Genomic DNA, 13,933 nt, shown 5'->3' on the forward strand with positions numbered 1-13,933 from the left:
GGCTTTTTGCTTGCTGGCTAATGAAGATCGAGTCTCATCATGTTACTTATTCCCCCAGATCCCCAGATCACTAGCCGTAGGTTCAGTCCACCGCTCCATGGTAAGACCAGAGATGGGAAAGTGGGAGTGACAGCTCAGCATGAGGAGAGTGGCCCCCAGAGTACAGGGGACATTCCTGCTGAGTTCAGGCCCACCGACAGCCCCAACTTTCTGGTGTCAAGCCTCCCTGCACACTGGCGTTGCAACAAGACTCTGCCACGTGCCTTCACGGTAACACACACAAAGTCTGGATTCTGAGTCTTCATCACTTGACCTCATGTCAAAATAAAATTCCCCTTATTTCAGCTTGCCAGTGTTTACAGTACACAGTGTACACATGGGAGAGGTACTGAAAGGTTTAGTGGGGTACCATTGAACATCTTTTCTCTCCCTATTTAATTTGTCCTCCATCCCCCCTCCGTCCTCCCTCTCCAGGTGGTTGCCCTGGGTGATGTAAGTGACGGTGTTCTAGTCACGGTGATGGCAGGGAATGATGAGAACTGTTCAGCTGAGCTACGGAACGCCACCACGCTGATGACATCACACACAGCACGCTTCAATGACCTCCGCTTTGTAGGACGCAGTGGGAGAGGTGTGTTTGTGTGTGTTTGTGTACAACAGAGTATGTGTGTGTGTGTGTGTGTGTGTGTGTGTGTGTGTGTGTGTGTGTGTGTGTGTGTGTGTGTGTGTGTGTGTTTAACATGTCTCTCTCTCTCTCTCTAGGTAAAAGCTTTAATCTGACCATAACCGTGTTCACCAGTCCTCCCCAGGTGGCCACGTACCACAGAGCTATCAAAGTTACTGTAGACGGACCTAGAGAGCCACGCCGTGAGTACGCACGCACGCACGCACGCACGCACGCACGCACGCACGCACACACACACACACACACACACACACACACACACACACACACGGACACACACAAGTTTTTGAACAGGGACACTCTGATTGAAGAGGGCTATAACTACTTGTGTATGCTGCTCTCTGATAGGTCACAGGCAGAAGCTAGAGGTGGGTCCAAAAACAGGGCTTTTCAGGGTTGCCATGCCGATGCAGAGTCTCCGCCCCCTCAACAACATCACCAACCCTCCAACAAGAGGTGAAAACAGAGCAGTTAAACGCTTTCTGTGTATACTGATGGGCCAAAGTTTACTGATATTTTCATGAGATACTAATAACTATATGAAACACTCATTGCTCTTTTACTCCTTCCTTCCCTCCATCACTTTACCTCTCTCTCTCCCTTCCTTCCCTGTCTCTCCCCTTCCTTCCCTGTCTCTCTCATTTCCTTCCCTGTCTCTCTCACTTCCATCCCTGTCTCTCTCACTTCCATCCCTGTCTCTCTCACTTCCTTCCCTGTCTCTCCCCTTCCTTCCCTGTCTCTCTCACTTCCATCCCTGTCTCTCTCACTTCCATCCCTGTCTCTCCCCTTCCTTCCCTGTCTCTCTCATTTCCTTCCCTGTCTCTCTCACTTCCATCCCTGTCTCTCTCACTTCCATCCCTGTCTCTCTCACTTCCTTCCCTGTCTCTCCCCTTCCTTCCCTGTCTCTCTCACTTCCATCCCTGTCTCTCTCACTTCCATCCCTGTCTCTCTCACTTCCACCCCTGTCTCTCTAATTTCCATCCCTGTCTCTCTCACTTCCATCCCTGTCTCTCTCACTTCCATCCCTGTCTCTCTCACTTCCACCCCTGTCTCTCTCATTTCCTTCCCTGTCTCTCTCAATTCCATCCCTGTCTCTCTCACTTCCACCCCTGTCTCTCTCACTTCCTTCCCTGTCTCTCCCCTTCCTTCCCTGTCTCTCTCACTTCCATCCCTGTCTCTCTCACTTCCATCCCTGTCTCTCTCCTTCCTTCCCTGTCTCTCTCATTTCCTTCCCTGTCTCTCTCATTTCCTTCCCTGTCTCTCTCACTTCCATCCCTGTCTCTCTCACTTCCATCCCTGTCTCTCTCACTTCCTTCCCTGTCTCTCCCCTTCCTTCCCTGTCTCTCTCACTTCCATCCCTGTCTCTCTCACTTCCACCCCTGTCTCTCTCACTTCCATCCCTGTCTCTCTCACTTCCATCCCTGTCTCTCTCACTTCCACCCCTGTCTCTCTCACATCCTTCCCTGTCTCTCTCACTTCCATCCCTGTCTCTCTCACTTCCTTCCCTGTCTCTCTCACTTCCATCCCTGTCTCTCTCACTTCCATCCCTGTCTCTCTCACTTCCATCCCTGTCTATCTCACTTCCTTCCCTGTCTCTCTCACTTCCTTCCCTGTCTCTCTCACTGCCTTCCCTATCTCTGTCATTTCCTTCCGCCTCTCTCACTTCCATCCCTGTCTCTCTCACTTCCATCCCTGTCTCTCTCACTTCCATCCCTGTCTCTCTCACTTCCATCCCTGTTTCTCTCACTCATTCTTCCTCTATCCCCTTCTCCTTTCATTATCTCTCCCTCCAGCCTTCCCTCTCTCAGACTCTAGGCCCCTTTCCTCACCCCCCTGGACCAATGATCAATCTTACCCCTTCTCATCCTCAAGAACCACTGGCCTCTCAGGTAGGCATACAGTGGGGCAAAAAAGTATTTAGTCAGACACCAATTGTTCAAGTTCTCCCACTTAAAAATATGAGAGAGGCCTGTAATTTTCATCATAGGTACACTTCAACTATGACAGACAAAATGAGGGGAAAAAATCCAGAAAATCACATTGTAGGATTTTTTATGCATTTATTTACAAATTATGGTGGAAAATAAGTATTTGGTCACCTACAAACAAGCAAGATTTCTGGCTCTCACAGACCTGTAACTTCTTATTTAAGAGGCTCCTCTGTCCTCCACTTGTTACCTGTATTAATGGCACCTGTTTGAACTTGTTATCAGTATAAAAGACACCTGTCCACAACCTTAAACAGTCACATTCCAAACTCCACTATGGCCAAGACCAAAGAGCTGTCAAAGGACACCAGAAACAAAATTGTAGACCTGCACCAGGCTGGGAAGACTGAATCTGCAATAGGTAAGCAGCTTGGTTTGAAGAAATCAACTGTGGGAGCAATTATTAGGAAATGGAAGACATACAAGACCACTGATAATCTCCCTCGACCTGGGGCTCCACGCAAGATCTCACCCCGTGGGGTCAAAATGATCACAAGAACGGTGAGCAAAAATCCCAGAACCACACGGGGGGACCTAGTGAATGACCTGCAGAGAGCTGGGACCAAAGTAACAAAGCCTACCATTAGTAACACACTACGCCGCCAGGGACTCAAATCCTGCTGTGCCAGACGTGTCCCCCTGCTTAAGCCAGTACATGTCCAGGCCCGTCTGAAGTTTGCTAGAGAGCATTTGGATGATCCAGAAGAAGATTGGGAGAATGTCATATGGTCAGATGAAACCAAAATATAACCTTTTGGTAAAAACTAAACTCGTCGTGTTTGGAGGACAAAGAATGCTGAGTTGCATCCAAAGAACACCATACCTACTGTGAAGCATGGGGGTAGAAACATCATGCTTTGGGGCTGTTTTTCTGCAAAGGGACCAGGACGACTGATACGTGTAAAGGAAAGAATGAATGGGGCCATGTATCGTGAGATTTTGAGTGAAAACCTCCTTCCATCAGCAAGGGCATTGAAGATGAAACGTGGCTGGGTCTTTCAGCATGACAATGATCCCAAACACACTGCCCGGGCAAAGAAGGAGTGGCTTCGTAAGAAGCATTTCAAGGTCCCGGAGTGGCCTAGCCAGTCTCTAGATCTCAACCCCATAGAAAATCTTAGGAGGGAGTTGAAAGTCTGTGTTGCCCAGCAACAGCCCCAAAACATCACTGCTCTAGAGGAGATCTGCATGGAGGAATGGGCCAAAATACCAGCAACAGTGTGTGAAAACCTTGTGAAGACTTACAGAAAACGTTTGACCTCTGCCATTGGGTATATAACAAAGTATTGAGATAAACTTTTGTTATTGACCAAATACTTATTTTCCACCATAATTTGCAAATAAATTCATTAAAAATCCTACAATGTGATTTTCTGGATTTTTTTTCTCATTTTGTCTGTCAAATGTTGAAGTGTACCTATGATCAAAATTACAGGCCTCTCTCATCTTTTTAAGTGGGAGAACTTGCACAATTGGTGGCTGACTAAATACTTTTTTGCCCCACTGTACATGCATGCACACGCGCACACACAGTAACACAGTGATGTGCCCTCTGACCCTGTGTGCGTCTGTTTTCCAGGTGTGTGTGAGCTGGCTGCTGGGTTTGATCGCCCGTTTCCCCCCCTCTCCTCATTCTCGTCCACTCCCAGAATGCACTTCTCGTCCTTCCCTTACTCCGTCACCCCCCCTCCACCCCCGTACCTCCCCCCACCTTTCCCCACGCTCACCCCCCATTCCCACAGTGGACTCTTCCAGCCCAGCAGCAGCCCCATCCTCTACTATGGAGCCTCTGCTGGGACCAACCACTACATCTCACTGCCAGAGGGGGACAGGACAAACCACTTTACCTCTGGGCCGGGAGGAGACCAGGCCCCCACTGCCGCACTGGCCAATCAAACAGAGGGTAGGGGGGAGGAGCCTGTGTGGAGGCCATATTGACTCGGACAGGATGGTGCAATCAATCAATCAAAAATCAATCAATCAAGAATCAATCAATCAAGAATCAATCAAAACCTGATGGTTAGTGCTTTACGCCTGTGTCTTTACATTTATATTTGTTCCCATGAATAATACTAAGACTACGTAGATTTATGTGTGTGTTTTATGAACTCGTACAAAATGTACTTTTGAGTTTTATGGTTATGTAGTGTTATTTTATGGTTATTGTTGGTTATGGGTAGGCTTATTATCGGTTATCAGGTATGTTTGGTCGATTGTGTTTTATTTTATTGTCTGATGCCAAACAGTTATCTATGAAATGACAAAAAAATTATAAATGAATAGCTAATGGATTGAAAAATATGTAATTATTTGAATCAAATAAAGGATTGGTTTCATGAAACAGGTTTGATAAATTCAGTTCCAAATTAAATAAAATTGTATCGATTTGATCAGAACAGAGCCATCAAATGAATACATTCCATTGTCTTTGGTGCTGAAAACTCAGAAGTCCGCTATTTACTGGTTAGGTTAGGCCTATACAGTGCCTTGCGAAAGTATTCGGCCCCCTTGAACTTTGCGACCTTTTGCCACATTTCAGGCTTCAAACATAAAGATATAAAACTGTATTTTTTTGTGAAGAATCAACAACAAGTGGGACACAATCATGAAGTGGAACGACATTTATTGGATATTTCAAACTTTTTTAACAAATCAAAAACTGAAAAATTTGGCGTGCAAAATTATTCAGCCCCTTTACTTTCAGTGCAGCAAACTCTCTCCAGAAGTTCAGTGAGGATCTCTGAATGATCCAATGTTGACCTAAATGACTAATGATGATAAATACAATCCACCTGTGTGTAATCAAGTCTCCGTATAAATGCACCTGCACTGTGATAGTCTCAGAGGTCCGTCAAAAGCGCAGAGAGCATCATGAAGAACAAGGAACACACCAGGCAGGTCCGAGATACTGTTGTGAAGACATTTAAAGCCGGATTTGGATACAAAAAGATTTCCCAAGCTTTAAACATCCCAAGGAGCACTGTGCAAGCGATAATATTGAAATGGAAGGAGTATCAGACCACTGCAAATCTACCAAGACCTGGCCGTCCCTCTAAACGTTCAGCTCATACAAGGAGAAGACTGATCAGAGATGCAGCCAAGAGGCCCATGATCACTCTGGATGAACTGCAGAGATCTACAGCTGAGGTGGGAGACTCTGTCCATAGGACAACAATCAGTCGTATATTGCACAAATCTGGCCTTTATGGAAGAGTGGCAAGAAGAAAGCCTTTTCTTAAAGATATCCATAAAAAGTGTTGTTTAAAGTTTGCCACAAGCCACCTGGGAGACACACCAAACATGTGGAAGAAGGTGCTCTGGTCAGATGAAACCAAAATTGAACTTTTTGGCAACAATGCAAAACGTTATGTTTGGCGTAAAAGCAACACAGCTCATCACACTGAACACACCATCCCCACTGTCACTGTCGGTGGTGGCAGCATCATGGTTTGGGCCTGCTTTTCTTCAGCAGGGACAGGGAAGATGGTTAAAATTGATGGGAAGATGGATGGAGCCAAATACAGGACCATTCTGGAAAAAAAACTGATGGAGTCTGCAAAAGACCTGAGACTGGGACGGAGATTTGTCTTCCAACAAGACAATGATCCAAAACATAAAGCAAAATCTACAATGGAATGGTTCAAAAATAAACATATCCAGGTGTTAGAATGGCCAAGTCAAAGTCCAGACCTGAATCCAATCGAGAATCTGTGGAAAGAACTGAAAACTGCTGTTCACAAATGCTCTCCATCCAACCTCACTGAGCTCGAGCTGTTTTGCAAGGAGGAATGGGAAAACATTTCAGTCTCTCGATGTGCAAAACTGATAGAGACATACCCCAAGCGACTTACAGCTGTAATCGCAGCAAATGGTGGCGCTACAAAGTATTAACTTAAGGGGGCTGAATCATTTTGCACGCCCAATTTTTCAGTTTTTGATTTGTTAAAAAAGTTTGAAATATCCAATAAATGTCGTTCCACTTCATGATTGTGTCCCACTTGTTGTTGATTCTTCACAAAAAAATACAGTTTTATATCTTTATGTTTGAAGCCTGAAATGTGGCAAAAGGTCGCAAAGTTCAAGGGGGCCGAATACTTTCGCAAGGCACTGTATGTGGGAGGATTAAGTGTTTCCTTTCTAAACCCCATCACATGTTTCAAATCTTTCCATAACAAGTTGAATTGAGATGAATTAAGTGTACTGCACCACTGAAACTGCCTAGCACGAGGATGATTTGTTCAATGCCAGAATCATGGCACAGGAAAACAAAATTAATCACTGATTCAGTGCATGTTGTAGTGCATAAATGTAAAGTTTGGGCACTCTGTCTGCCTGTTTCTGTGTCCCCTCCTCTCCTCTCATGTCCAGTCATAACTATCATCTCATCCACATTGTAACAACATCATTATTTATTCAGCAGAGGGTGAGAGCATGTGGTTTCTGTATGCAAGCCCCCTCCCACACTCACTTGTTTACTTTGGTATCATTCATAGAAGAGAATGTCAATTACTTGAGGAACAGTAAAGAGTCCAGCCAACTAATTTATGAGAAAATAGATTTATTATTTAAATTAGAGCAATAACACTCATTAACATTCGTTAACTTATGATCAAATCAGTATGGTTATAAGAAAACTTTGTTGTCAATTCCTGCTTTTACAATTCACACAACAACTCTGTGACCACAGGATGGTGCATTCTGGGAAAACACTTTCACTTCACAATCACATGCCCTATCATTCATTCATCTACTAACCAACCATTCATTGAAATCTACTGTGGTTCTTCCATTCAAATAGCACTTTCTCTTCATCCTCGTTTACTGCTCTTTGCTCCAATTTACTGTAATAAAACTGTTCAAATATTAACATATTATAAAGATCGAAGATCATATATCTTGAATTAAGTTAATCTTGCAATATTAACATCTTGATCATCTTGCTGCGCCACCCTTGCTCTGAAAATGTATTTTTGTGGGACAGCTGGAACTATATAAAAAAAAACTATTATTTGAGTAAAAGTCTAAAAGTCCAGAAGTGTGAAAGAAAGCAGGATATACTAAAATAGGTTTTATATGACTGAGTCTGGTTTATTTTATTGGATTTAATGGAACCTGATTTGATTAATTTAGAAAAACTACACAGAGTAATGATTCCAGGCATTATCACTTGGACAGTCTCTTGGCCACGTCCTGATAGGCTAGTTCTATCTCTGCATCAGCCGCGCAGGTGTTGGTAAACTCATCTCGCCTGTAGGCATTTTGAATGTAACGCCATACACCCCGCAGCTCTGCAGGGATCTCATAGTTACGGTATCTCTTAGCGACCACCTGGAGACAGAACACACACCATGGAGAGAATCACAATCACTTCTGATACAGTAACCATAACCATATAAACCTATAGGTGACTCTGGCCAAAAAGGGTGCCCTGTATGGGCAGAAGGTGTTATTTGAGGTCATAAGAATTTAGGGCACAACACTAAATCCTGGAACAGACAGCCTGACACAAACAGATCTGAATAAAACACCAAAGGTAAAGAGATACTGTATCTTGATACAGCCCACTTCTGTAATTGGTTGATCATCACTTTCTGTCTGTAGTTGGATAATAACAATAGGAATAATACCTTGACGACATGTAATTTGGGCAGCAAGTTGCAGTCGGCCAGTGTTAATGTGTCTCCGTCTAGATACTTCCGTATAGACCCCCCTTCTGCCACATCTCTGCCATCCTGCAGCTCCTCTGGCAGCGGGGACAGAAGGAACTCATCCAGCTTGGCTAATGCCTTGTTGAGACTTTTCTCTAGAACTGCAGGATGCACACACACATTACTACACACACACAAACCCAGGCAACCCACTTAGATCAGTGAAGTGTGTGTGTGTGTACCTGCGTTGTTCTCTGGCCTGATGTTTTTGATGTAGGCTGAAAACTTGGCGAAGATGTCGTTTCCTGCCGTATTAGACTCCCGGTTCTTAGCTGACAGTTTAGGGTACCTGAGGAACACCAGCGTTAACAAACACAACCTTATTTAGACTTTTTACAGTGTGTGTGCATGCACGTGTGTGTGTGTGTGTGTGTGTGTGTGTGTGTGTGTGTGTGTGTGTGTGTGTGTGTGTACCTGGGTGGAGCCAGCATATCCTCTAAGTATTCTTCTATCTTATTGATGTCCGTCTTCACCTCTCCTTCGAACGTCAGGAAGGGTGGGTGTGTGCCTGGAGCAAGGTTATGGAGGTCAGCCGGCTTTCTATAGGACAACACACACAGATGGGTTAGTGTATATCTGAGAGTGTGTGTATGTCCGTGTGTGTTTTACCTCTTCAGGTCGACTGTAGTGACGTTGAAGACGACTCCTTTTAGCCAAAGGATCATGAAGAGACGCTGAGAGAACGGACAGTTACCTATACTCTCCCCATCACTCCCTGCCTGCACACACATGCACACACACACACAAACAACCACGCACACACACACACACACACACACACACACTGCAGACATTAGTACACATACAGTTATTTAAATATTTCTTGAGCCAGTATCATACCCTTTTCAAGTTGCACAATTTGTGCATGGATCTCAAAACAATAGGATATGACTACAGCTACCTGTAACCTTTAGCCTACTAAAATCACTGCCCTATACACTCAGACCTTGTCAGACTGGCAGCACACACACACACACACACACACACACACACACACACACACACACACACACACACACACACACACACACACACACACACACACACACACACACACACACACACACACACACACACACACACACACACAATGGCGATGGCTGAAAGGGGATCCTGTAAGGGGACACCAGACACACCATGAATAATATATCAACCTTCCATTACACACCTCACTGGACACACTGCCCTGGAACAACTATCACATTATAACTACCCTACTGTACCTCATATACCAGCTAACTACCCCTAGAACTACCTCATACCAGCTAACTACCCCTAGAACTACCTCATATACCAGCTAACTACACCGAGAACTACCTCATACATCAGCTAACTACCCCTAGAACTACCTCATATACAGCTAACTACCCCTAGAATTACCTCATACATCAGCTAACTACACCTAGAACGACCTCATATACCAGCTAACTACCCCTAGAAGTACCTCATACACCAGCTAACTACCCCTAGAACTACCTCATATACCAACTAACTACCCCTAGAACTACCTCATACATCAGCTAACTACCCCTAGAACTACCTCATATCAGCTAACTACCCCTAGAAGTACCTCATAACTAACCACTAAAAGGCCTACTACATATAGACTACACCACAATATAACTACCCCTACTACAACTCGCCCTCAACTACACTAACTACTCCCGAACAGTCCATTACCCACCTCAAAATGACAGGAGGCAAGTAACATGAACTCTAATGCAAATCCCTTGTTTATTTAGCATAACGTATGCTCCAAATCTACCTCATACTAACTACCCCACTATACCAACTACTATTACCTCATTAGACCTGCATATCAGGGAGCTATGAATAAGTATAAATGAGTCTCATAAGAATGAGTCTGGCAACACTAGAGCCACAACATGACTGAACCATTTAACCAGTTAACCTCATGCTTTCACTGCTTAGAGGACCAGAAATAATTCAGTAGATCTGATCTGTCGGACAAAGAAAGAGAGAGGGGGCAGCAGAGAATAGGAGGAGAAAGGTATAGGGGAGACAGGGGACAGGGGACAGAGAAAACACTCACAGGCGTGTTGGGTTACTCTGGCCCTGTGCCACGGGAAAACAACAACAACAACAAAACACACACACTACGCAGCAGATAATCATACAGCAGATAAACATGATCCTCAAATACACACACACACCCCCCACCTTGACAAAAAGTTCAATATCAGGGTCCTTCTCCTCTTCAGCTGCAGACGTGTCAGTCATTTCCACTGCTCTAACGGGTGTGTGTTATCTTCTGCAAAAGTGTGTATGTGTGTATTGTCCGTCTGTGTTCTCAGCCTGGGTTCTGGCCCAGTCACGTTTGTCCTGTTGTACCCAGCAACTCCTTGCTGTGCTGCGCGCTTGTGTGTCAGAGCTTCTGTCCTGACGTGTCTCTTGATGTATGTGTATGTGTTTGTGTGTGTGCCCTGGTTGTTTTGATTTGTACTCTGAGTCCAGCTGTCTGAATGAGTGTGTTGGTCAAAAATAGTCAAGGGGGCAGGGGGTTGAGGTGTCAGTAAGAAGAGGGGGAGAGGAGGAAAGCAGTAGAGTGGAAAAGGAGAAGTGCTTTGGGATTGTAGTGTAGTGTAGGGAAAAGGAGGACAGGTAGGTATGGATGGATCAGGTTCCCTCCCTTATTAACATAATTAGATCTGAAATGAACCCCTTTCCCCTATATACAGTACACTCCTAGAAAAAAAGAGTTCTAAAAAGGATCTGTGGCTGTCCCCCATAGGATAATCATTTTTGGTTCCAGGTAAAACCCTTTTTGGTTCCAGGTACAACTCTTTTGGGTTCCATGTAGAACCCTCATTGGAAAGGGTTCTACGTGGAACCCAAAAGGGTTCTACCTGGAACTAAAAGGGGTTGTTCAAAATGTTCTCCAATGGGGACAGCCAAAGAACCCTTTTTGGTTCTAGATAGCACCTTTTTTCTGTAGTGCACTGCTTTTGTCCAGAGCCTTTTCCCCTGAGTCTAAAAGTGGTGCCCTAAAATAGGAGTAGGGGGACATTTGGGACTCACTCTTCAACTCAAACGCATCTGTGGTGTCGGGAATGGAGAGTGTGTGTGTGTATGTGTGTGTGTGTGTGGATGTGTTTTACTGCTGACCTTGTTGTTATTTATTGAGGTGTGTTGTCGTGTTAAATCCAATATAGATAACCTGTGAAGTGGACTTCAGAGCTCCATCAGATTGTAGGAGGATTATAAAACTATTTAAACTATAGAAAACATCAAACAGAAAATCAACTACTCCGCTTCCTCAAGGCCTCACCTGTACTCACACCTGCCCTAATCAATAAATCAATCAAACCTTGAGAGGAAGCAGGATGACCTTACCTGTGATATCCCTCCACAAACACACATCAACTAAACACACAGACACATGCAGTAAATGCACTCACAAGGGGGATTCACATGCTACTGGAACCCTCAGTTGAGTCATTGGGGTGGGATGGAATTCCAGTCAGTTCATTTTAAATTTAGAATCTTGGCAACCCCCCCCTCACACAAACACAAACACAGTCTACACACACACACACACACACACACACACACACACACACACACACACACACACACACACACACACACACACACACACACACACACACACACACACACACACACACACACACACACACACACACACACACTGCTGACTGTGGTAATGTCACCTAAACGGTCAGAGAAGTGCAAGGCTCTCTCTAGTGGTCTGCAGCCCAACTGTCAACCTCAAACCTGTGTGTGTGTGTGTGTGTGTGTGTGTGTGTGTGTGTGTGTGTGTGTGTGTGTGTGTGTGTGTGTGTGTGTGTGTGTGTGTGTGTGTGTGTGTGTGTGTGTGTGTGTGTGTGTGTGTGTGTGTGTGTTTATACCAGATGTGTTTTATAGCTCACTTTATCTCAGACATGACCTTGAGAGGGCAACCTCCACTCTGATATCAGTCTACAGAGCATGATGAAACACATACACACCACACACACACATACGCACACACACACACAGACACACGTTATGTTCTTCTATCTTCCTTGTTTTACTATCCTTGTAGGGACATTTTCTATCCTTGTGGGGAAACACAACTGAATTGGGTCTTAAACTCATACATCTTTCACAGTACGTTGTACCCTGATATCATTACCATGTTGTCTTACCCTGACGAAGAGTGAGATCACTGGCCCATCTGCTACTGGCATTGGTTCCTCAGGAGGGTTCCCCTGCTCTGACAACGATGATGAAGTGGAAATAGATGATGAAGAAGATGACAAAGAGGACCGCCGGGAAGAGGCTTCATCTGTGTTCACCTTCGCCTGCAGAACCCTCCTCTCCAACTTCCTATTCTCCTCCTTCTCCTCCTCCACCTTCTCCTCCTCACTCTCCAGCCTCTCCTCCTCCTCACTCTCTTTATTTTTCTCCCTTTCTCCCTCGTCTTCTGATGAGCTGGAGGACCCGAAGGAGCTGCTCTTGCTCTCCAGTTGGGGCAGTGGAACCGCAGGTGCCTCTCTCAGGCTCCCGGTGTTCTCGTACTCCACAGTTAGACCGTCTCCGTTTCCGTTCCCAGATGCCTGGGGTGCTTCTACATCACAGTAAACAGAATCATTCACCACGTCACTGGGTGTCTCGTAGATACTGCTGGTCTGGGTCTGGTTCTGGTAGGTATCCTCCGTTGGGCTGTCTGAGTCTCTGTCCAGGGGAGTCTCGTAAATGTTCTCACTCTGCTGCTCCATGTTCATGTTCTCACCACGATGCAGCAGGTGCTTCTGACATGGAGGAGAGGGAGGGAGGGAGGGAGGGATGGGAAAAGAGAGAGAGAGATGGAGGTTGATGAGATTGTAAATGACCTGGGGGCCGTGTGTGCACATGAGCGGTCTGTCCCCACCAACACTTATTGCTGTGATTATCCGGGGACTTTGAACCTGGAGGACGAGTTCACTCAAGGAGGGGAGAGGAGAATAGAGCAGAGCAGAGCAGAGGAGAGGAGAGGAGAGGAGAGCAGAGCAGAGCAGAGCAGAGGAGAGCAGAGGAGAGCAGAGGAGAGGAGAGGAGAGGAGAGGAGAGGAGAGGAGAGGAGAGGAGAGGAGAGGAGAGGAGAGGAAAACATGATTGGCATAATTTTCAGATATAAATTAGCTGGACTCCCGGACCCAGATTCCCCAGGCATAAAAATCAATTGAGTATCTCCAGTAGGCTGCAGAAAGGGGAGAGGAGACCCGTAGATTAGCCCTCGGTCCACTGGGCCAATCAGGAAGCGTCTGTTATGGGTGTGACGCGTCTATCGACGTATCCTATATTACGATTGGTTTACCAAGCTGCTTGTTAAAAGGAGCGCCTCTATTTTGAGGAAGTTTTAGGACATCGTCAAGATATTGAAATGACAACAGCTATTGTAGATAGCTATGGATGTGAAAGCGGATCTATTTAAAACCAAATGAGAAAGCTGTGGAATTGTTGACAAACTAACAAGGTGTGTATGACGATCTTGCGCAATCCTTCAGCTGGCTGGCTAGCTAGTAAACATCCAATGTTAGCTACCTGGC

General features: G+C 45.4%; 2 protein-coding genes across 2 annotated transcripts; one reads left to right on the forward strand and one right to left on the reverse strand.

Moving 5' to 3' along the window:
* Nucleotides 1-39: 39 nt before the first annotated feature.
* Nucleotides 40-4,611, forward strand: LOC139383597 (runt-related transcription factor 3-like). The gene is made up of 4 exons (XM_071128162.1): nt 40-270; nt 475-631; nt 1,034-1,141; nt 4,253-4,611. The coding sequence occupies exons 1-4, from the start codon at nt 40-42 to the stop codon at nt 4,609-4,611; spliced, it is 855 nt and encodes a 284-aa protein (XP_070984263.1).
* A 3,125-nt stretch (nt 4,612-7,736) lies between these two features.
* LOC139383871 (chloride intracellular channel 5a) lies at nt 7,737-10,878 on the reverse strand. Its single transcript, XM_071128461.1, has 6 exons — nt 10,563-10,878; nt 8,991-9,100; nt 8,796-8,921; nt 8,564-8,670; nt 8,301-8,482; nt 7,737-8,001 (listed from the first exon to the last, which is right to left on the reverse strand). Exons 1-6 carry the CDS (start codon nt 10,620-10,622, stop codon nt 7,837-7,839), a joined length of 750 nt encoding a protein of 249 aa, XP_070984562.1. The 5' UTR covers nt 10,623-10,878; the 3' UTR covers nt 7,737-7,836.
* Nucleotides 10,879-13,933: the final 3,055 nt, after the last annotated feature.

This window comes from Oncorhynchus clarkii, chromosome 25 (genome assembly GCF_045791955.1).
Source record: "Oncorhynchus clarkii lewisi isolate Uvic-CL-2024 chromosome 25, UVic_Ocla_1.0, whole genome shotgun sequence".
Lineage (NCBI taxonomy): Eukaryota > Metazoa > Chordata > Actinopteri > Salmoniformes > Salmonidae > Oncorhynchus > Oncorhynchus clarkii.